The sequence below is a fragment of the Pyrgilauda ruficollis genome, unplaced genomic scaffold (genome assembly GCF_017590135.1).
Source record: "Pyrgilauda ruficollis isolate IOZ18807 unplaced genomic scaffold, ASM1759013v1 scaffold4, whole genome shotgun sequence".
Lineage (NCBI taxonomy): Eukaryota > Metazoa > Chordata > Aves > Passeriformes > Passeridae > Pyrgilauda > Pyrgilauda ruficollis.
The window spans coordinates 18,453,925-18,479,917 of NW_024525489.1; the positions used below are offsets into that span (position 1 = coordinate 18,453,925).

General features: G+C 36.4%; 1 protein-coding gene across 1 annotated transcript in view; it reads right to left on the reverse strand.

The window, feature by feature from the left end:
• The window catches only part of PRKN (parkin RBR E3 ubiquitin protein ligase), a 677,999-nt gene that overhangs the window by 540,507 nt on the left and 111,499 nt on the right, over nt 1-25,993 (reverse strand). The window contains exon 2 of the mRNA XM_041477165.1: nt 10,500-10,663. Coding sequence (XP_041333099.1) covers nt 10,500-10,663 — 164 coding nt within the window. The remainder of the gene's footprint in view (nt 1-10,499; nt 10,664-25,993) is intronic.

Sequence of the window (25,993 nt, forward strand, 5' to 3'; positions counted from 1 at the left end):
TACACCCAGAGATGCAAGGAGATTAAATCCTGTGGCTACTTGAGGCATGAACACATTCTGTGTCAATCTTCCTCCATTTGTTTCTGGAGACTGACACTGAGCATTGCTCACGAGTCAGAAATGCATCAATCCTTCAGAGAAACAGGGGAGAGAGAGCTTTCATTTGCATTCACTTAAATAGATGAGATCAGCAATGAATTCCATCGGAAATGAACACTTCTGGGGATGCTGTTTTTATTACCTCTGCAGTGATAAAGGATGGCATTTGCAGAATGGTCCTCTGAAAAGCAAGTGCACAAATCATTGCAAGCATATAGTGTGGGTACTAACACTGTTATGTGCTACTGCATCCAGTTTCTCCACTCTTCTGAAATCAGAACTCGTAGCTCTAATTCATAATAAGGCTAAATGCTTACTTGGCTGAACAGTGCTTATATGGCCAACATTTGTGGTTGAAAATATAAAAAATAATCAATGGCTACTAGTTCAACCCCCCCCAAATCTTGTTTCCTATAACGTACTTAGAATTGCAGGCACTTCGGCCCTACATAATTCCTCAGTTGCCTTGATGGATTATAGGATAACAATTCCCAGCATCTGCCTTCAATAAAAATGGTAATAAATATTAAGTATGCTGAGCAAGTTTAATATTTTGTTTCAACTTATTGTTGTAGGTAATGCATTCACTGCATAGCTCAAGTCAGGTAAATGAGCTGGAGTATTTTCAAAATTGGTTTCCCAGATAATAGACCTGCATGGATTACTGTTCTTCAATTTGGATTTTTATTTTAATCTTTTAAAAAAGATACTGAATAAACTTCTAGTCTTTTTGATTTTTAAAAAAAATATGATTTTGCAAGATAAAAGTGTTTAATCTTATCTGAGATAGGCTTAAAAAATCACATTATTCTGATGACCCATTAAGCGTGTCTACCACATAAGCTTGATTGCTGTAATAAAATCACACCTCTTTTAAAAGTGAAAATGTGTTCATCTCTAGGATTTTAGGTGTCAGACCTTAAAACACATTTCTTTATATCCTCCACAAACAGCCTTACAGTGCAAATAGTATTAACACATTGAAAATTTACTGTTTGGTTTTGTTTGTTTTGCTTTAGGTAATGGGCTTGCCAGTGGTTGCTGTCAATTCATATATTTTTGCAATTCAATTCCTTGAGTTTCCATGCTTTTGCAGTCCTCTGTAGTGTATCTCACCCTTTATCTTATCTCTTGCTTTCCTGCCTGGTAGGACAAAGCACTCAGGTACTTCATGAGTCCTGCCAAATAATATTTTTTTTCTTTAGCTGCTCATCTAATCACCACCACATTTAGTAAATATCATATAAATAGGTGTAATCTTCTTTGCTGAACTGCTCAGGTCCACCTGAAACATTTTTATCTGAAATTCCCACAATTCTTCTAGACTTCTGACACTAAGCATGGTATATATTTGTTCATGTATCCTTTCTTCCCTTTGTTACCACTACTGTGCTGTGTTGTTGCACCACTTGCTCACTTCCCTTATTTTTCACAGCACGAAAAAAGATAAAATTATTTTTAGAAAACTAAAAGAAGTTTCCACTACTACTTTGTGACCAGAAACAAAAGTTACACTAGCATTATAAAGCTAAACATCGTAGTACATTCAGAAGAAAGGCACTGCAGTTTTCACTATTTATACGGAAGAAGGGACACTTTCATAAAGAATGATGTTTTGAATGATATATATTCAATTGGTCAGTTTAACTTATTTATTGCCATTTATGGTCTTTGAGACATTTTTGCTATAAGATTCCAACAGCAGAAACATTAAGATGCTTTAAAATTGGATTGTTTCCTCCTTTCCTAAAGCTCTGACACTTTAAATTAGATGTGCTTAAACTGTAGTACTAAACACACTGCTGCAAGATAAATAGTAAACAAAGACCCAAAATTACCATGTAGGGTAATGAAAATAAGGCAGGAATAAAGGTTATATGATATTGGTTAAAGAGGTGAGCAGCTACTATTTTCTTTCCTTAAACATACTTGCATACATTTATTTGTTTTGTACACACAATTTGCTGCATACCATGAAAGACACAAATTAATAGATTGCTATGTTAAAGATGGCAAGGTAGCACAGTAAAAATATTTTATAGGATAATTTGGGATGAGCTGCATAAGAAACAAATCATGAAGTCAGAGCTCTGGTATATAACGCGTACCAAATATATGACAATAAAATTTTTATATGCTTCCATCGTACTGTTTTATGTCAAATAGTTAATAGGGGAAAACTGTATTAGAAATGTTTTTGCAGTTTAAAGACGTTTCATTATTGGTATCTTTTTTTTTTTTTGTATTAATTCTACCATAAAACCAGAAGATTGGGGGGTTTTTACATCTCTTCATGAGAAGTACAACCTCATCACTCCAAATCTGCTAACATTTATGCATCTTTTAAAAATTACTTAAAATAAGTTGATGATCTTTTATACATTAGCACACAAAGATACCTTGGTTTCATACAAGGAGATCAGGAAACAAGGAGGTCACCAGGTGATACAGAAGCATATCACCCAATAAATGACAGAAACCATAGGTACAAGGAAATTTCCACTCATTGTCAGGTAGAGTAGATCTGAAAGGCAACTTTGTTTTGTCATTCTCTCCCCATTATTTCTTAGGCTGTGTAAGAAAGGACAAATTTCCCTAAGCTGGTTTAATGGGCAACAGATGTTGGGTGGCAACAGAAATTCAAAGTCCTGAACTTGACTGGGAAAAGCAGAAATGGAAGCAAGAAAAATGGCTTGAACTGTGGGAAACTAGTAATAAGAAAAGCAATACAAGTGAAGAAAACACTCATCAATTCATTCAGGAACATCACTGAAAACTGAACTCCACAGGAATGGGAGAATGGGAATCACACCCATAACCTCTATGGATGGAAGGTCTATCATTTCACACTAGCTGAGAAGCTTCCCCAGGACAGTAAGGATTTTGTGTGTTTGTAAGAGAAAAAGGGAGGGAGAAAAAGAGGCAGAGAATAAGTGAGAGGGAAAATGAGAGGGAGAGAAAATGAGAGGGAGAAAACTGGTTCATGGAAAATCAGTGGTATAATTTTGACTAAATCAAAGAAGCCAATGTTTTACCTGAAAAAAAATGAAATAACAGCCTGGTGTGTATAGGAGGAAAATTATTCATTTGAGGAACAGGTACTTTTGCTTCTTTATTTAGTCTAAATGAGGAGACAAAATTGTATTGCTCTACTGTATTCCTTAGTACAGATTTTTTTAAAAAAAAACACTTTACTTTCATTTCTTCAACTCGATTTTAGAGTGCATAATAAAGCTTCTAAGAATTGTAAATTCATTGAGTGTTGCTCTAAGGACACATAAGGAATTACACACATACTTTTGCTTCAATAAGTCCTAAAATAATTGTCTTCTTTCTCTTTGAGCCTGTACCTGTGTTATTTTCCTTAGGATGACCAATTTTATTTACTTTCATGGGGCCTTTGCTGTCATAATGCAACTCCAGGTTTTTTTTTTATCCCATCACACATAAAAGCCATGCCCTACAGGAATAATTCTGCATCCCCTAGACTACAGAGGTTCATCTGTGATGAAATCTGTAACCAGATATGAAGCATTCAAGTTTCCCTCCATCCCTCCAACATTTTCATCTACAATTAGTGAAAAAGCTTGAAAAAGAAAAAGATAATAGGGAAACCCAGAATGGTTTATTAAATAGCTGAGTGACCTTGATAATTGCAAATATAAACTTATTGCAGATGACATTTCAGAGAATTAAAGCTGTAAAGGTTTAGATAAGTAGAATTAAAACAAAAGCAAAGAAATAATGGTAAGGAACTACATCCCACCTTTACATTGAGGAGATATATTTGGTATGCTTCCTGTTATTTAAAAAAAAATTCCAACACCTTCCATTCCTCCTTTACAATTTTATTTTCCTGAGACAACATTTTCAATGTTAAGAAAGAATTCACAGATACTCTGCCACAATTTCCCATTTCTTAATCCAGTAATTTCACTATGTAAAGCATTAACCAAATCCTGATTTTTGCTTCTTTTTTTGAGACAATACAAATATTTGCAAATTATTGTTCTACTTCATTTGTGAATTATAAAGTACATAATCTCTATCAATACTTCCTTATGAATGTAGTCTAGTAGAACAATGAATACCATGTTTTTCCTTTGAGAGAAAGAAAGGAATAAGGTAGAAAATACCCCTACCATCCCTCACCTTCTGCTTGTTCAGCTACAGTTTTTGGTAATGATGTTCTGTATGCTATATTTTTTTTCACCAAAGCAATTTAGAAAGGTGATGAATGAAAGATCTGGGCTGACCTTTCTTTTACTGTCATGAATTAGAGACTCATAAAAGTTATTACTCACTGCCACCACTTTAACAACCACTGCTTTTTAAAGTTTTTGCTTACACATTTTCTCTCCTGCAACCTAAAGATGGATCCAAATGATAAAATGGACAGCACTGTAAACATATGAATTGAGTTATACTCATGACAAGGGGAAAAGACTCAACAAGTATCTGCCTAATGCAAGTATGTAGGTGGAAAACAAAAGACACATTTAATATTGTGGCAATGTTCAAGATAATTTTGTTCTGAAATGTGATATGTGTCCTGAAAAGAATTAGAGTGTTTTGCCAGAGGAGTTTCTTATCAGCATAATGTGTTTCATGCAAGCAGTATTGCAGTTTCTCTATCAGACCCACACAAAGCAACAGCTCTTTCAAAAATTATTTCACAAAATTCACTTAATGGCCTCAATACAGGGAATTTTAACAGCCTAGGAGAAATGAAGTTTAAGTAAAAGTCATCTGTTGCCTGAACATGTTTGCACACAAAGAAAGTAATAACAACCATCCATGGAATAAAAATTAATTGAATAGATTTACAACTTACTTAAACTGTCAGCAAAGGGGAAAACAAAATAAACTCAAATTTAGAAATTTGGAAATGAATCTAAAAGAGCAGCATAGGACATACAGAAATATTATGAGTCAGTAAGACTCCTATAAGACCACTGGAACCAGCTCCCCTGTTCCAGGAACCCTTGAACCAGACTCAACAGACAACACAGAATTCATCTAGGTACCAAAACCTAGATATATCTAGAAATTAAGACCACATTTGTGTTGCATGCACACTGAAGAAAGTTTGCAAAGAAAAACCTGTCCCAGTTTATTCAATCATCAGCAGGCCAACAAAAACACATTAAGAAATGTCAGAAGAATCAAGAAGCACCCAGAAAATTTCAAGGCCTTATTAGAATCTGTAGCCCTTAATACAAATGGCTCATTCACTTTTTGAAATTTCCAAACTACTTGAAGAGAATTTACCCCTCATTTAGATATAGCTAAATATTTTTCGTAGTCTTCTAAATCGAGGAAAAACTTAGCATAACAAGACTGGAACACAAGTGCATTTAAAAGCAGAATGGAAATACATTTCTGAGATTGAAGGTCTCATCTATAAATGCAATTAGGTCTTGATCTGGCAGAACAATTAATGAGCAATGTATCCTCTTTTTTAATTGCACACAATTTTACAGGAAGATCTTTCCACTATTCCATACTCACAACAACCTTGTGAAAGAATTCCTATTTTTGGGTCTATATTAATTAATTACTGTTACTCATTCCAAAGTAAACTGTAATCAGCAGGGAGCTTTTCAACACTCTTTGGAATGTGGAAATACAGAAAATACTTCACAAAGTAACAATATGGAAAATCTGGAGACCCAAGCTAGCCCTGACTTAATATCACAGCAAACATGGCTCTGTGGTACTTTCCACATGCATTGTGAGTGTGTAATACCATCAGGCCTAACACAAGTCTTGGAAACATTTATTCAACACATCTCTGTTGTCACAGTGAGTCTGCAGCTGTCAAAAGAACCAAGAGCTAACAGTACTGCCGTCCTCGATCCACATTACCTGGCAACACACACATGGAATCTCTAGATTTCCTTGTTACTATAATATACCTCAGTATATCTCAGCTTGCTTTTCTTGTTTTGAAGAAGTACAACACACATATCTTCCAGCTTTACAAGAAAAAAGAAGACCCACAAATCAATCAAATATTGACCAAAAATACTGATTTAAACATGCACACACATAAAATTATTTTTTCTCTTTGAATTTCACATATGATGATTGATTTAGTCAGTTTGTCTATGGGCAACTCTCTACAAACAGCATTTAAGTATGCAAATGCTGGCTCAACAGTGTTCTGTAACCCACAGAAGTGCTGAGTATCAAAGTTGTTTCTGTGAGTGATTTGGTATCCTATACATAAAACTGTAGCACAAGGCAGTAACTATGTCAAAAGACCCAACCTAATCTTAGCATTCAGTACTTTATAATTACACATGGAGGTTTTTCCCTGGTGAGGGACACATTTCACACTGTGTCACCTGGTTTCTTCTTTGAACCCTCATTAAAATGAAACAAGGCACTATAAGAACTCCTGGAAGCTCTGTTGTATTGGCTGTGCTTAGAGAGCAAGAAAGTTGCCATACATTTATGTACACAAGGTCCTTCTTTGATGAAATGCAATATTCCATTGTTCGAGTACCTGTTCTTGCTAAAAGACAGCATCATTTCTCCCTATCAGTTCTCTTTTCCCTCTGCAAAGATGATCATCTGTTGCTACTGCAGTTGTGCTATTCCTTTTTACTCACTTTCAGTTATGTTGATGAGCTCACAGTATTTAACAATAAATTCTAGTTGTGCTTTGTTGTTTTTTGAATTATTGTATAAATTATTTTAGGCAAGCACCTATATGGATGGATGCAGTCAAAGCCAAATTAATGTGAAACCTATGCTCCAAGCCTCAAGCCTATGCTGCAGTCAAATGCAAGCTAACACTGACTCAGAAGTTGTCTCAGGGGAGCACAGCTTTACACAAAGCTAACAAGTTCTGCTACTTAACACATGCTTAGTCTTTTTCTGTTTCAAAAAACAGTATCTTCCAGCTTTACCTTACAGGGGAAACACTGCCAAAAATAAATGGTACAGAATTGTGAAACCAGACTAAATTCTATCCCTTTTCTGCTACTGACTGAGGACAAGCTAAGCTACTGATTCCCATCACATCATTTGTCTGCTTTATTCATTTACACTATAAGGTCTGCAAGGAAGGGAATCTCTCCTGCAAACTGTTTGCAAAGAACTTCACACAAGGGGACTTCGAGTTCTCCAAGAAAGAGGAAGTCTGCACTAATATAATACTACTGCTATTATCAGTAGTAACTTTTAAATTGCTTGCATTGAACAAAATTGTTTATCAATACGTGCTACAGACTTTACTACCAGAAGCTTTGTTAACTCATTTTGCCATTATCTGAGGCAATGACAATACTATAAGCAGTCCCCTCCTCTTAGAACACTTCAAGGTCCCTGATATGCAGCTACCTCCTTTTTATTCTGTTGGTGACTCTGCTATGGTTCTGATCTTCTTTCCATCCTAGGATTCCTACAGAAAGATCTTTCCACTATTCTTCCACACTCACGACAATCTTTTGAAAGAATTGCTATTTTTGGGTCTATATTAACTAATTACTTCTACTCATGCCAAAGTGAACTGTAATCAGCAGGGAGCTCTTCATCATTCTTTGGAATGTTTAGCACATTTAAGTGACACTGCTTGCTAGGCTTTTAGGAATCATCTTATTGCTCGAATTCCTTCTTATGAGATACAAATTTGCAGGTCTCATTCTTCATCCAGTCATTACCAATCTTTGCTTACCATGGCTCTAATTTCACTACTTGTCCCTTAGTCTCCAGCTCAAATACTGATCTCCCTTGTGTACAGTGGAATCAGTGTCTAATCTTCTTTTCTTTTTTCAAGGAAAAACACATATCTGTGGTACCAGATTAAATGTCTCCACACATATTTCACTTCTATCCCTCCTACAAATTTTTTACTGTTGTTGATATTAAATTCTTAAGATCTCGACTTGGCACTTTCTTTCTAATAATAATTTCTCTTTAACATCGTCCATTTCACCTTCATTTATTTTTTACAAGTCTCCACTACCTGGAATGATTTTTCCTTCTATCCAAAGAGGAAAACAAACACAGCTTTCACATTCTCAGTTATGTTTTGTATCAGCTGCCTGAGATTCTAAGGTAGCTGTCAAGCCAAATCTAGTTGTTCTGTGAGCCATGAAACCAGTAAAGTTTGCTGTCCTGGAGTATTTCCTATATACCTGTCCCACACTCCTGAAATTACTGCAGCTTTTCTCATGTCCTCTATAATCTTATTATCTGCAATAATCATCAGGTCTTTTTGTTGACCTCAAGATTCTTCCACAATACCGTGGGCAAATAAGTTCAAAAGTAATTTACGAAAAACAAGAGGACAAAATTATTTTATCAGAAATTCTATGCTATTGTAAAAGGAAATAATTTAAAACATTGGCTGAGTAGAATTTTTCTTATTTTGCATCCAAATCCACAGATCTATGAAACAAGAGTTAGTTAATTTGCTCATATTTGATGTTAATTCGAAAACTACAAACGCAACATAAATGCCAGCAGTTAGTATTTCATTAGCACACAAGTTGTTATTAGCTTCTGCAAAAAACCCAGACAGCTTACCACAGGAACCCAAACACCTCAAATACTCAGCTCTTCTTCTTGTGTTGACAAATTTCCAAGATAAATAAATATACACAATAAAAAAAAAAAAAGAAAGAAACACAGCAGCAAAGTAGAATGCATTAAAATATCTAGAATAAAAGTGATGCTGATGATATCAATCAATGCAATATTTAAGACACCTAAATACAGAAGTATGAATTGGATCATCTGAAACAGCTTTTGAATTTTCTATCTGAGTTAGAAATCAAGAGTCTAAGCAATGAATCTAGATCCAGTTCACTAAATAATAGGAAGTCTTCACTAGACATGATAATTATGACAAAACAAGGAAATTACATCATCAGGAGGTCTATATATCTGGAACACCATTTTTAATTTACCCTGGCAACAGACTGTATGCTGTAGCCAACAACAAACTTGGTTGCAAGTGTCAAACTGGGCTGAAAATCTGTGTTTCATGCTGTCACAAAATGGTAGTAATACCAACACCTGCAGCTTGCCAGGAAAAGCAAAGTGGTTCAGAAGCTTCTGACAGAACACAGACACTCCAATCCAGCAACTGGCAACTGACAGCTTCTACAATTCACATGATTTTTTTTTAATTCTTACACTTTTATATATATGTATTCACATGTATGTGGAGCACACACTGCAGGTATGCATCAACACTATTCACAGCTGATGCACTGGAGACTAAAAGCAATTCACATTTCTACACCTTCCTTTGTGTGCTGGAATTCCCTAAAGCCCTTTGCAAAGCAACAAATACCATACCCAAGGAGAAACAGTGATAGGTCATCAATACGGTAGTGACTTTCTGTACTCACACTTAGCAGCCATTCTGAGTACAAAAATATGCCTGAAATACGAGTACAAATTAATCTGAATAGTTCTACACGTGAGGGATTTTTTATGCAATCACCTGCACTACTACAGGTGGTGTCTGCAGCTCTTTGATACAACTGAGAAGGATGGCAATTTCATTAAATAAGTATTTGCACTATGCTGAAAGGCCAGTCAGGTTTCCCAAAGTTTTCCAATTGTCTTAAATGTGTGATCTTATGCTAATCCCTGGCTATTGGAATATACTACCAAATGCACACATAGGGTAAACAAAACTATTAATAAAGCAACTGCAGCTGCCCTAGTAGCAGTAGCAAAGAGCAACTTGAACCTATGTTTCAGTGCTTCTTACTGCTCACTACAGATGAACAGCCCTCTGCATTTATTGAAGAGAATGCTTTGCTAACCTTCAGGAGCTGAAATTCAGATACCTACTTATAGCTCTCTTCTATGCTCCCTTCTCCGCTTTTAGCTTCACACATTCATGAGTTCAGTGGTTTGGAGAACACTTTTATGGGCTTTCTGATCTGGAACCACCCCTCCAGCATCACACACCTGTGCAGGCACAGCAGCACACGGCACAGCAGCAGCCATGTAGCTATCCTCCAGGGGTCACAATTGGGTTACAAATTCTATAAAATGTGATGACTGTGCAGCCTGATTTAGAGCAATTTATTCACATCCTTCTTCATTAAGATTCAAATGGAATAAGTAAGATAGAAATTGAACAGATACAGAAATTGTGCATGGCTTGCTTCTGTAGTCAGTAAACATTTATTCACTAGGCACAGCTCTCTCTCTCATATTCTCTCTCTTTCCCTACCCTTCCTGCTTGCTGTTTTAATGCATAATTAAGAAGGTCAGAATTAATGAAGCAGTGTGGAGTAAAGTTCAAGGAATCCCCAGGCACTATTTATTTTATTAGATCTCAGGCATGAACATCAGATTGGCAGCATTAGAGGCAGAGGCAGTGTAGCTGGCAGCAGTCCAGGCGAGAAGCTACCAACAATTCTTACCTGCAGTGTCAAGTCATTGCTCAGCTCCCTCCCTGCAAAAATCACCCGCAGCTGGTCAGCTGGAACTCCCTGTCGCTGGGCAACTGCCTCCTTCAGCTGGAGGATGCTGGAATCTGAACCAACCTCCACAGGGAAGCCATGGCTGGAGTTGAACCTGACAAACACTGAACAAGAGCAAAAGATGTTTTTAAGCGAGGATTTCTCATGACATGTTTATACTAGAATGACAGCAAGAGGCTTACTCTTCAATTACAGGAAGCATTTACTATTTTCAGAGAAAAGCTATTAATACTCCAGTGTGGTATTTTTAACTCCCTCACAGAATAGTTAGTGACCAATACATAAAACCCATGTGCTTCCCCTTGGCAGTATTAGAAATTACATAGAGCATTTAGAATCAAAAGAAACCCAGCTAGGCAGCTTTCGAAGTAGTTGCTGCCTGGCACAACAGATTTGAAGTTCAGTCCTAACCTTCACAGGCACAGGGCACATGCATTTTCTGTGCCCCTCGTGCACTTCCCCAACACATAAATAAATGCAGGAAACTGAGGTATGCTCTGGAGCCAAAATATATTAAATTAAAAAAATGGAAAACAATTCCTTGTTACATGGTAAAGCACTGTCATACAGACTGGTTTCCCACAAATATAAGTCTACAGAAGATAATGATGGAGAGGAAATCACACGCTAGAAGAAATCAGAACCAGAGAATTCTATATCTGGGAATGTTGTATTACAGCACAGTCTTTTCAGAGTTCAGTAAAATATCTGCAGTACATAACTCCTGTCAGCATCCACCTTCAGTGCAGAAAATCACTACTGCACCAGTCATATCATTTTTAGAGCTGCAGCAACTGGTTTATACACCCAGAGAAGCCTGGCAAACAAACCCATAAGCCTCCTGCCATTCAGCTGGCAGAGCTGTTTTTCATAAGAAGCCTGAATGTGTTTATTGAGCCCTTGGTCAGGGGAATGACTGCAAGACCTATGAAACAAGAAAAAAAACCTCATTACATCCATATCAGTCACGGAGGTTGTATGTACAGTAGACATGTTCCCAGTGGACTGCTTCGACCAATACCTTCACAGGAAGGAAGCAAAGGAATTAGCAAAACTCAATATAAAACAAAAAATCATTTATATCAATTATACCTGTCACCTAAACTACCTGGGTATTGATTGCAACAACCAGGCTTTTTAAAGATTTATTTTTCCTATTCCCACTACAATGTTTTAGCTGAAGATGTTACTCATTTGCATTTTTGTTGACTGACAAAAGCATAAGCTCAAAAGTACTTATAGAGTTTAAAGAAATAACTATTTTTAAAAGTAAAAATAGGATTTTTATTATTTTTCCACTGTACAGTCTACCAGACAACTCCAAAGGTGTCAGATCATTTAAGAACATTTGAGTATGGCTGAGGCTGCTACCATTTTTTTTCTCAGCCACCAATGTTGTAAGTATTTGCAATTTCACATCTTCAATTCAGATCTGGCTTTAAGGTATAAGGCCATATTCCAGTAAAATTATATGCAACATTTTAAGTTTAGTACTTGAAAGTACCCTCTTAATGTACTAAAATTCAGGGTAAGATTTCATAATACAGTGTTAGGCAAGTGCCCTGCAGTGTGTTCTGCAGCTTCCTGCAGAACATCTCATTATGGGTTTTGATTTCTGTTAAAGAATGTTCTGGAGATAACTGTGCAAGTTGTATATTCAGATTATTGAGAAGAATCAGGGGAAGTTGAATTTTATTTTGATTATGGCTTGCAGACCAAAGGAGGATGTATATGACAAAAAGTAGTTACAGCCAATGGCAACTGAACATTTCTCATCTTTCAAGGAACGCACAATGCTCAACTGCAAATAAAATTATCCATGCCAATAGCAAATATATAGTTAAATCAATGGAGATTATACTTTTTTTATATGCTACACTGTGACTATATATATTTTAAGATATTTATATAGATACGTTCACATACACACATAAAATGCATATATGTGTATCTCCAAAGAGCTCTTCCTAACAAATACATAGCCCTCTTTTTCGTTAGTCTTGCAACAGCCAATGTTGTTGGTTTTGGAAATGAAAAAAAAAAAAAAATTCAGCAGATACAGTGACTACAATTCAAATGTAGTGGTAAAAGCAAAGTGCTTGATATTTATAAAGACAGCACCATTTAAAATAATTGCACAGTGGTATTTATGTATTTATTTTTTAAGGCAGTATAAACCAAACACACTTACTGGAAGTGTAAGTCAAGTTTGACATCATGAACTGTAAATTCTTCTCTCAAATAAATTTATTTTTATTTAGTTATAACAGGTAACTCCTCCTCCCAGTTTGTATGAGGTATCAGAAATTTAGTCTCACAATTCTTACCACAAGCAAACATGGGAACTGAGTGTCAGTGCATCATTTTGAACTACACAGCACAGAAGCCTGAAGACCTAACTTGGAAAAAAATGTTAAAAAGCCAAATTTGCTTGCTGGAAAAATCTAAGCCTCAAATATTTTGCCCTTAAGCACTTTTATTCTATTATATAGTCTGCTATCCAATAACTCTTTTTAATGCAAAAGAACAGAAGAGACCTTTGCTTACTTGCACAGAGCATAAAAAGATTGAATACAAACCTTCAGTCTGTGGAATAAAACCAGAATTTCATTAATATAATATTTCAAGCTGTCTTTTTAGGAAAAATAAACTTATTTTCTTTTTGACATTTCACGTCAATAAACAAATAATTAATACCAAGTTGATATTAACACACGTTATTCAAGAGATCATAGGTGAAGTTGTGCAGACACTCCAGACCTCTTCTAAAAAATACATATGTTGAAAAGACTTAGAATATAGAGTTTGTCCACTGGAATGTAAATAAATATTGACTTAACAGGAGATAAGAGAATTTACCTGAGGCCTAAACTGCTGGCAGAAATCCAAAAGAAATAAACAGAGTGACTCAGACACAAGTACATGAGGCAGGTGTGTAGGGAAGATGCAGAATTGCAGTGAAGCTTGGAAGAAACCCTGGAGGCAGGGACCCCTGCTGGAATCTCAACAAGGCACATTCAAGAGTCCAGGGATTCAGCTCCTGTCTTCCCTGGCAAGTCATACCAAAAGTTCCAAAGCTTTAATCCCTGTTGTTATTAATCCAACAGGTTTTCCAGTTGTTAAAGGAGAAGACCAATGCAAAATACTGGAGAAGTTCAGGCCTTGCCTGTGAACAAACTGTGAAGGCATAGTCTTGATACAGAGAAGCAAAGCAACAGAAGGAACTGGGGCAAGAATGAAAGGAAGTTGTAGACAGCTTTACATTGCTGCATGCACAACGCAAATTTCCTTTTTACTTTTACATAAAATAACCAATTATTTTTTTTTGCTAAAGTAGTGAATCACACAATCCTGCTTTGCAGCATACCAAAGAAAAGCTGTAATATAAATGTATTATTCGTGGCAAAAGAATGCACATATTTAAAATTTAAAATTTAAGATCTTAATAAGGTCTAATTCCCCATTCTTCCTATGGCAAAAAAAAAACAAAAAAAAAAAAAACCAAAAAAAAAAAAAAAAAAAAACAAATAAACAAACAAACAAAAAAAAAAACAACAAAAAAAAACCCCAAAAAAAACCACAAACCAAAAAAAAAAAAAAACCCAAAAAAACCCCACAAACCATCACAAAAGTTTAACCTAAAGAATGGGAAACTTTTTTTTTTATTTTTAAAAGCCCTTTCTCTACTGAGGTCAGGCAAGAAGACCTTTGACATGTTATTTTCCTAAGACTGGGGGGGAAAAAATATATCTTGTGACATTATCTGTCTGTGGTGATCAGATCCTCTTTGCCTCAGCACATGACTTGAGAACACAACTCTTCCTAGCTCAAAAACCTACATCCAGACTACTTCACACTTGAAAGTATTATCCCTTCCTTTTTGGTATTAATTTTTTCTCATAAACTGTGATTAATAATTTATCCAATATAGCTAACCGGCTTAGTACAGATGAAAACCAGGAAAATTCACAGAAAGGATAAATAAAGCGAGAGAAGGTAAGAACTGAGACAACATAAAATCCTTGCCTGCTGATAAAGTAGTGCAGAACTGTTCTGGAAGTCTCTCTATTACCATCCAACTGTGTATCACCTCTCAAGGTCCAGGATGGAGACAGCTGTTGCAAGTATCTTTTTTATTCCAGTGAATAAAATAAAGACATATATAACATATTTTTCATATCCCTGGGGCTTCTACATCTTCAATCATACATGATATTGTTCTAGTCTTTTAATCTTTAGACTCAATTAGTATTAGATACATTTGTGGACACTTTAAAAACCTCAGTCAATATCAGTTGCTGCCTGGAATTTCTACAACCTAAATTGCAGACATGCAACTGTAGGATTTATGTGGTCTGAGAAATTAGCAGCAGAACACAAGATAATGGGATGGCACTAAATCTTATTCCACAACATTTTATTTTTATTTCCTGATGCTAGGGGAACTGAAAAAAGGGAAAGAAGTAAAGCGAAAGACTAAAGAGAAACAAAAAATGAAAAATATGGGTTGAAGATACTGTGCAAGCTGAGGTCAGGACTGGAAAGGAATAACTCAGAGTTGTGTCAGGTTTTATTGCACAATCAGTTCATACATGCTAATGAAAGTCCAATCAAATGGTTAAACAAATTTGTGCAAAGTTCTTTGAACTATGACTTTCCACAGCAACTTAAGCAGCCTGGAAGTGATGTGGTCCTTTTCTTCACATATCTCTGCATTTAGGTTCTGCACTGGAAGAGGAGACCTTCCTAACACCTTCAGTTCCCAAGAGCACTGGAGAGCAGGGTGGTTCAGTCACCTACACTTCAGTTTCTACCCTGCTTCCACTACATCAAGTCCCAGTTTGGAGGCTGTCACTGTCACAAAGCTCTGGCCAACTGGCTTGCCTGACTTTTTCCTTGACATAAAGTGATAAAATCTCATAGTCATTGGAATAACCAGTCCCATAGCAATTCACATATCCTTTTCATCAATTAGCAAAAATATCCTTAGCACTCTCCAAGAAAACCCTCAAAAAGATGTCTTTTCATCAAAAAGTTGCCAAATTCCAACAATTTGGAGCCAAGTTGAGATAGTAGGATCTAGTCTTGATGCCCTTCTTGCACTGAGCATTCTGCTAAAAATTCCCTTCTTTAGAGAAGGAAATCCAACTACAGAACCTTTGCTGTCTACAGAAGGAGGGAGACAGTGTCTCAGAAATAAATTATTTCACACATTTCATTCTCTATGGCTAAAAATCAACAGTTTGAACACTACCTCAAGATGAGTGGGTTGCCATTGCAGCTATCGATGCATTGGTATGACATTTTCCTGGAAAAATGCCCTGCTGTGTTTTTTGCACCAGGTCTAGAGTGACAGGTATATGCAATGAAGTTAACCCTGACTTAATGCATTCCCACTCACTGCTGAGCCATGATAACTGGAAGGATTAGGTCTCCTCCATCACTGCATTTGTGAAATAAAATTAATGCACACTAATGTAAGCCAACTTCACAGCCGCAGCAGAAAAAGAGCCTACACAGGCAATAATTGGCAACTCATTAAGCTGGAGTAATTTGGTTGCTTCTGATCATTTGTAAATTACCTTCACCTAACGAATGATTTTATGATGTAGTCACACAGAGCAATGTAGTAATCTAAAATAAACAACATCTATAAAACCTCATCCTTGGTGGAAGGAATAGACTCTCAGGAAAACATCTTTAGTGCTGGCTAACATCAAATGAATATCATAAAAAAATGTTCCCTGATCTTTAACTCATAAGATTGAGATTTCTGATGGTTTTATTTTACTTTTAAAATAAAAATAACAAGTGGGTTTTATTCAAACTACTGTTTAGGGAAAGAAAGACATTATTATTCATAAATTCTAAATATGTACCAGGTGACAGTATTCTACAAAGTCATGAGCAGCACAGTATGGGTGAGTAGGGACAGGAGATTCACCTCCATCACAAGATTTATGGCGCATCATAATCAATTTATATGAACTATGTTCAAAAGAGGCAAAAGCACTATGTTTGCCCACACTACTAGCAACAGCCCTTCTGGAAAACTCTGCCAGAGAAGTGGTGGATGCACAATGTATGAATTTGACTCAAGGGGAGAAAAGAAATGGGCAGTTTCAGACAGCTCAGTAATCTCTATACTGGAAACAAAAGAATAATATCCACAAGTATGCAATAAATAGTTCATATGTAGGTTTTGTACTCAGAAAAGCAACAACTTTCAGTCATACGCTGATCCAAAGAGGAACTTATAACTACAAGGAAAGTAAAAAATAACAGATACCATCACACCATTCCCCAACGCCCCTCCCCCCCCCCCATCGTATTTTTAGGAAAATACATTTTAAAGCTCCTGTCATTTGAGTTAAAAATAGTTGGAAAGACATCAGGGAGAAATATCATCTATGCCTGCCCTATGGTCTTTCATCTGAAGGGTCTCTGCTTACAGTTGCTGCTGGAGACAATAATGCATTTACAGCTAAAAAAAAAAAACCCAAAAAAACCTTTCCCCATTTTTGGTTTGGTTTTTTTTTTTTTGTTTTTTTTTTTTTTTTTTTTTTTTTTTACAGGGGTTTAACAGTCTCTTCTGAAGAAGAGTGCTCTTCGGTAGATGTCCTGAGTTTGTATTTCCATACACACACTCCAATAGAATGTAATACTGAGTAAAAGCAGGCAGGTTAACAGTTTCCTCCTGACTCTTCATGCCAGCAAGTAATCCAAACCAAGAACAAAGGGAAATAAAAAAGACAAGAGCTCAGCACTAGTCTCTTTTTTTCCTCCAGAGCTATGTGTGCACATGCAGTTGCTTTCTTCTGTTGCAGTGAGGCAATGTTTAAACTCAGCAATTCTCACAGTAACCTAATTTTGTTCTAGGAAGTATGCCTTTTAATCCAAGACATGCTAAATTTGTCCAGTAAATTATTTCCTGTGATTAATTCACTCAGTTTACTATTCTCTTTAAGCTGGAGGAATTCACAGCTAGCTAACTCAACTCTACAATTATCTTGGCATTTCCTTTATAAGTCTCTTTAAAAATGCTATTTTCCTAGCTATTTTTGCCCTGATTTACTGGCTGCTTATGTCAGCACCAAGCTGCCATGAGCTTCCTTGATACAGAATCAACCTAAATTCATGTTTCATTTTAAATAGATGCATACTGTTCTTTAATGTGCTTGGATATGGATAAGAGTATTTTAATTCCACATATTTCAAGCCATATGCTACAGCTTTCTGTATTAATAGGAAGTATTACACTTTAAAAAAAAATGTATACTCTTGCAGCTTTTAAATTACCCCTGTCCTGTGAAAGAAGGGGTCAATATTTTTGCAAAGACAGCATGAGTTCAATGAAATTCATAAGAGGGTCAGAAAATCTGAAGTAGGACATACTGCAATAGCTTTAAGGCTGTAAAGGGAACTATCAAGGTGAAGACTTCAATAGGGAGATTCCACCATTTTAACAGTTACACTAATTTGCAGTTCCACATGAAATTCAACATAATTTTCTTGTAGCACATACTTGCATCTAAATACCAGAAACATTGTTGGACAGCTGAAGTTCCAGCCAAACAAATGTATGATAAATATGGCAGCTGCCACGCTTGACTAAAGAAGATTTCTCACCTTGTGAAGTATGTTAGATGCTCAGTATAGAAAAAAAAAGTATAAAAATTTATAAAATCCACATAATAATGTGGATTAAAATGGCATACATATCAATGGAATGGCTATGCAGAAAAAAGATTAGTCCCACACATAACAAAAAACAAAAGTCCCAGAGAAAACATATCTACATATCCACCTACTAACAGGGAAACCTTTTGTTTCACTTTACTTCATTTTCACAACAACTAGGACAAGTGACACCAAGCCAAAGCTCCAGGGAATAAACATTGTTACAGCCCTGTTAAGGCCAGGACAGTGGCTGTACAACTGCTACATGGCCGGATCCTGTACAGCTGAATGCATTGCTTGAAGGGAGAGGATGAGGCTGGCTGCTCTGCAGAACAGAAAACTAGCAGGGCCTCTTGCCTTGGTGTTTGCAGATCCAATGTCAGCTTTTGAGTGTCCACATTTCTTTGGTTTTACTCATCCCAAAGAAGGGATCCCAGTATCATTACAATCATGTCCTGATTTGTTTAAAAAAAGCATATTAGGCAAATGAAATTGATTTTCTTTATAAAAACTTAATTTTAAGGCTACCTTCTGCCACCTCTTTTTTTCTTAAGTATCTCCATTTTACCAATTTACTGATAAATAATTCTTGACTAGAAGAAAAATAATGTTTGATGTTCTGGGACAGTCCAATCCCTGCCCTTCACCTTTAAATGCTAACCTCACCCTACTCCTTTTAAACTGTGGCCACCATTTTTCCTCTCCCAAGACCTCTTTCTCACAAGTAAAACTAGGGCAGTGGCACAGTAGCCTGAAGGGACAGTACCAGGGAGGGCACTGGGGACACCACCAGCCCTGACTGTCCCTGCCTGGCATCGGCAGGGACCCCTGGGGTTACAAGCTCTACCTCAGCCACACCATTTCTGCAGCAACTTGGACTCTACCTTGATGGGTTCAAGTTAAAATCTTAAGGCAAAATTACATCTGTTAAGGATGTAGTGTAAAGATGAATTAAAGATCATAAGTACACTCGCTTTAGTAAAACTATCTTAGCTGGCAGTACAATTTAACCCCTTAAATCAAAAGAGAACTGCAAAATGACTGGTAGCCAAAAAAATTTACAACTCTATCATAGGAATGTGTATCCAGCTTTTCTTCTGAACTTGTAAAAAATAGAAGTTCTTGTATCTCAGCTTGAAGATTTACCATATGTGCAAGATAATTTTTTCCCTCTTGAGCTTTTCAAAGCTTTCCCACCCTTGTTTGGTTTATTTTTTCATTGTTTTTGTGGTTTTTTTTAACATCTACTTTTCCTATCTATCTCACAGCCCAATAACAAGCACCTCTAAGTCCTTGACTCAACAAAATACCCAGCAGCCACTTTCGAGAGAAAAAAAACATATGGCCCAAACTGACTGCCAAAAATAGTCTGACATTCCTACTATAAAACTGCTAGTTATCAGGAAAAAAGAAACACCATTTCTAACATTTCAGTGTCACACAAGAATCCTAAAAACTCACTATATTGTCGGAACACACACAGACAGAGAAATTTATTGGGCCTGTTTAAAGTTTATACAATATAGTCATTTACACTCACCACTTAAATATATTAAATGTACTATTAGATATATATATATACTTATGTTTAAACCCCTTAACTCAAATGCTGTTATTTCAGTACAGAGCCAAATCCCATTCACTGAGCAGATGCAGACATGAGCTTGCTAAGTAAGAGTATGGGCTCCAATTCACAAAAATGCTTACTGGACACATGACTCAAATACTATTACAAAAATGAAAAGTTTACAACCCCAAATAATGAAATGCCAAAATACAGTAGGAGGTTTCCCAAGAGACTGAAAAATGGTGATGTACACAGTATACCAATAGAATATGATGGCATGAAAACTCTGAGACTTTCACATACAAGCAACTTTGCTTCTGTTTTGTTGTTTAGGGTTTTTTTAACCCAACTCTAAGCAGACTGAAAGCATGTACAAATTATAGATAAGCACAGCAAATACTGAAGACCATGTGGAGCTATGCTGTGCCATAAATGTACTGAATTAGTTTCTTGCCTTTCTGCCAATTCTCTGCTAATCTGTTTTTCTAGATTTACCTTTACTGTCCAACACATCAGCAACATTGAGGAAGATAACATAGTGATTTCTCTCTTGGTTACATCTAGGTCCATAGATGATGTGAACTTAGGTATTTCAAGGCTTGCATGTTTATAATTTTGAGGTATATTTCACAAAAAAGCTAAGAAACAATAAGGTTTTTTTAAATTAAAGACTAAGATATCTATATAAAGTTATTCCATAAATTTTAATAGGAGGCTTCATAACCTGAAGTTTTAGCTTATTGTTATGCTAGATCAAAATGTCTTAAATATCAGAATATGAAAACTGTTTCTCTAGTTAGGTCATAATTTCCCTGGAAGAACAGTTTCCCCTGCCACAGGTACTGAAGCCAAAGATTTTCTGGGCATCTCTAATTTTGAGAATGCCAAATAAATAAAATTATTCAAAAGATTTGCTGTGTCAAAAGCAAGATACACATAAATCAAAATGTGAAATAACAGCTGAATTGATGATGAATTGATGACAGGATGAATCTGTTCCTTCTTACTTGTTTTAAAACAGTTTTTTAAAGTTAAAATATTCATTTAATTAAATCAAAATTAACACATTTCCACCAAAAAAAAAAAAAAATCCTAGGAGCTCAGAACGCAGATTCAAAGAATTCTGACCAAGGCATGAAGTCAAAATTTCTGAACAAGGACAAAAATAAATCTATGTTTGATTATATGTAACTCTCTATACATGGGCTATTTTTCATTGGAAAAGCTGAAGTGTGAGAGGTCACTAGTACAGACTGCACCTAACATCCAACCTTTGTGCATGGGTCACTGCTGCCAAAACAGATCTCCATTGCACAGTTCCACAAATTCTCTTGCAAAAATGCTGGTTGGCACACCTTATAAAAGTGGGTGGAACACAAAAATGCACCATCATTTCTGTGAGGCATGTGAGTTACAATACATTTTGAAAGAGAAGAGTTGTTCTTAACTTTGTTTGCTTTTAAAGGGTGACTGTGCTGATCAATTATTTCAGCTTGCTGAAGAAAATGTCGTAGACCAGTATTAGGTTATTACTTTGGGCTGTGTGCTGTGTTTCCATTGTCCCATGGTAGAAGGAATGATGCTAGAAGAGCAACTTTGTTTTCCATGTGATTCTCTCTTTTTCAAAATGTACTTTAAAGCCTGAAAGAATGGACAGCCTTTTTTGCTGAAAAAAACACAAGCTCTTCATTCTAACGATGAATATTCCCAGAAGAAGATCCATCTCAATGTCACGAACACCTCAGTACTTCTCAAGATTTCCTTTCCTTCTGTCTTCCTGACAAACCACAGGCAGCTGCAGCCCATCTCTCCCTGTGCCAGTGCGTTTGTCAATTAGTTTGAAGGAAATCGCCCAGCACAAAAAGCAGAGCTTATGATCAGACAGGAAATTATAGTCTATTATACAGTTTTATTCTTGTCTGTGATTGAGTGCACATCAAAGGGCCACTCAGTGGCAGCCACTGCCACTTGTTAAGGTAAAAATAGTTCTGCAAAAGCAGATGGTGGAAGCAGACACCAGTAGATCAGAAATGCTGAGTCTGAGTATAGTATACTTTAGATGAGCCTTTTAGAAATGAACCAAAAGGATTTTAACACATAATGTTCCTTTACAGTATGCTGGCATTACAAACTGCATGGTGTTTTCAGATACAGTGGAAGTCTGCCAAATTCTGATCACAGTTTTCCCTCACACCCTATTTAGAGTGGTATGGGCATCAGAACCTGTAAATAGGTAAATTTTTTCACAGCATATGCTCCATACATGGACTTTATCAGTATATGAATTTAAGAATATTAGTAATTCTGTATGCAAATAATCTCACTGAGCTCAATATGACTTTTAAATTTTTTACAGTGATTAGGGATAAAATGATTGTGAGGTATAATGCCAACATGTGCATTCAGTAAGACACTTTTAATACCTAATGAACCCAATTGTGTCAGCTTAGGCATGTGATAAATGTGAGATAAGAATAAAATCAGAACAAGATTTATTTAAATAAAGCCATTAAATATTTTAAGCCAATCATCCTACTGAAACCACACCTTTTTAATGGCATGTGGGAGCACTGAATAGTGACTGAAATTAAAAATTAAATACCATGGAAAGCTAAGGGTCAAAAAACTAGAGAAATAGCAAATTTGGTCCGATATTTAGAAAGGTATTTGGAGGAACTTAGCAGCAAAATTAAATTAGTATGAGAAGAATATGAATTATGAACAAAAATTACTAGTATAAACTGCATACATCAGGTATTAGATCTAAATGTGTGACAATGTTTTGTAATCCTCATTGTAGACAAGAGAAGCAAAATTTGGACATATTTATTCTTATAAATTATTGACTGATTCAAAAAAATATCTGGTTCTCTTCCCTGCAATAAATTAAACACAAATTATACAGCTAGATCACAACTGAATGTCTAATAATTCTCAGATAAGAAAAAAATTATGCTCATTATGGAAGAAGAAAGATATATTAGTAACAAAAATATATTCAAAAGACTTCGAATTATTATGCATTTATGATATACATATGCTGGTAATTGCAAAATGGCAAATATTTATCATCACACAGATAAAATCCTTATTTTATTTCTTGAAAAAACCCAGAAGACCTAGCATGTCTCATGATTTCCAGAGAATTAACATAGGTCATTTTTATGGGGAGGGTTTGTTAAATTTGCCAAAGACACTGTTATTAATGATGCATCCCAAGTAAGATTTTTTTGTGTGATTAATGTGGCTGAAACTGCAACAGCAATTAACTGTTACACTGTGTTAGTGAAACTGTTTCCCTTCCATGATAAACAACTTCTATAGGGAGATTATTTACAATAAGCAGAGAAACTAAGAATTGTATTAGATTTAAAAGGGAATGTTAACCTTCCCCAGCAGCCAGCTTTTCTGAAGCCAACTTTTTAATGTGCTTTTCATTCCCAAACCTTACTGGCCTAGTAAGAGGCAAGAAGAACTAGAACCGTAGAGGTTTCTGCCTTTCACAAGCAAAACAGAACAATGCAAAAGAAACAGAATAATGAATTTAAGAGAGAAAAAATTGGAAGCAGAAAAGAAATAGATCAGATGATGAAGAAAAGGCTTTTCCAGAATTAGAATCACAGAATCAAAAATTAATTGAGTTGGAAAGGACATTAAAAATCATTTAGTTCTAACCCTCCTGCCATGGGCAGGGACACCTTCCACTAGAGCAGGTTGCTCAGAGCCCTGTCCAGCCTGGCCCTGAACACTTTCATGGATGGGACATCCACAGCTTCTCTGGACTATTCCAGTGTCTCCTCGCCTTTGCAGTAAAAAATTTCTTTAAATTCAATTAACATTTAATCCAAACCTACTCTCGTTGTAAGGTCATTCCCCCTTGTTCTGTCACTAAATGCCCTTGTAAAAAATCCCTCTCCATTGAGCATTGTAGACTCCCTTCAGGTACCCAAAGATTGCAATCAGGTCACCACAAAGCTTTCCCTTCTCTAGGCTGGACAAATCAAATTACTTTCCTCACAGGAGAGGTGCTCCATTTCTCTAATCTCCTTGGTGTCCCTCCTTCTGGACTCACCCCAATAGGCTGATGTCCTGGGGCCCCCCGAGCTGGATGCAGCACTGCAGGTGGGACCCCACCAGGGCAGAGGGGCAGAATCTCCTCCCTCACCCTGCTGGCCACGCTGCTCTGGATGCAGACCAGGATACAAGTGAGTTTCAGGGCTACAAGTGCCCATTGCTGGATCCAGCCTCTCATGGACCAGCACCCCCAAGTCCTTCTCCCCAGGGCTGCTCTCCATCTGTTCATCCCCCAGCCTGTGTTGGTACCAAGCGTTGACCCAACCCAAGTGAAGCACCTTGCACTGAGTTAAACAGCAAGAGGTTCCCAAGAGCCCACGTCTCCAGCCTGTCCAGGTCCCTCTGTACAGCATCCCCGTCCTTCAGGTCTGTCAGTTGCACCACTCAGCTTGCTGTCATCTGCAAGCTTGCTGAGGGTTCTAGAAAGAATCTACAGGCAGTGCATTATTTGGGGAATAAAACTGAGTGGTCTCCATTTTCTTGTGTAGGTAACTCCTGAAGGAGCATGAAGCTTGTCTTTACTCTAGGCTGCATCAAAACAGAAGCTAGCAAAGAACCCCCAACTCACACTGCAACTAAGGATACAGAATAGCTACCTATAGAAAAGGATACATTCCAACATTTTTCCTTTTAATGCTTTTCTTAGCAATAAATAATGTATATTGTTACTTTTTAAGAACAAAGAATGGAAGGAAAATAAAAAATAGCACAGGTAAGAAGACTGCAGTCACTTCAGTGGAAGACAACAGGCAAAACTGAGTCCATTTTTCACTGTGTATCTGCTAAAACCTTTCCATTCCCTGCCACAGGCCATATCTTTTAAAAAGTTAAATATTGATATTAATTACTCATACAAAAGTTCCACAGGGAATAGTCAGTACTAAACTTACAAGATGCAGGTATCCGTTTCATAAAAAAATTTCACAAAGTCATTCAACAAAAGTTGTGTAAAGCAATAAAAAGCTTGAAAATAATAGTTCTACAAAAGAAGCCTCTATCATTGGCCAAAGCACTGAACAAAAAATTAGTCTCTCAAAACTTGCACGAATCCTAAATAAAGACATGGACAAAAGGACACTGATACAAATATTACTTTGAAACACTCTGGCAACTCCAACATGGCTTCAACAGCCCTCCTGAAAATTCATGGGCTTAGGTGAAACATATTAGAAATGGTTAAATACTGAGAAAAAAGAAATACTGGTAGCTCCTTTAGGAGTAATTTACCCACATGCAAACACTGCCTTTATATACATGCACTGTATATAGATATACACATATAACGTGCATATTGTGCATGCATATATATATGCTCTTAAAAAATTGGAAAGTTTCAGGGGTGTGATTCTTATGAGAAAGGCTGAAAGTGAAAATAATCATTACAAAAAGAGCTGAAAAAAACTTGTTTTCTGGATTTAGAAAACTGCCCATCCATGATTCAGCTACACACCTTATCACACCACATATGTGGACTGGCTTCCTAATTCTACACTAACAGTAACTGAAGGAGACCTGGGCACTAGTTTTTGGCAGCACTCAGTCTGAGTGCATCAAATCTAGACCTAACTGTTAAGGGATTGTTCAACCACTCCTCACTTCTGTTGGGAGAAACACCCGCAGCTGTGTAGAGCAAGATGGAACACCCAAAGCTAAAATCCAAATGCTAAATTTTCCTGAAGACTTTTGGGTGATATGGAGAGGGACCAGATTAGTCTAGCTCCATATGCTGTTCACTACATTACCAGTACTAAATGTTTGTAGGACACTAAGTAACATAAAGAGAAAAATCTTTGGATCATTTCAACATTTCCATTAAATCTCTATTTTACTGCACAGTTTAAGAACCCGTATATGACAGAAAAACTATGTGAAAAAAATAGATAGAAAAATGATAGAAAAAAGTGATAGAAAAATGATCATTTTATTTTAAAAGTGAAGCTAAAAGCAACAGAGCTGATAAACCACCCTTCAAGAACACCAGGCGATCAAGAGCCACAAGATCCATTCTACATGCTAGAAACAGCCATGGAGTCTGCGCTGGGTGTGCTGTAGTCCAACAGTGGGACATTAGAGTAGCTTTCCAGGGGTTCAATTTTTATTCAGTTATGATGAT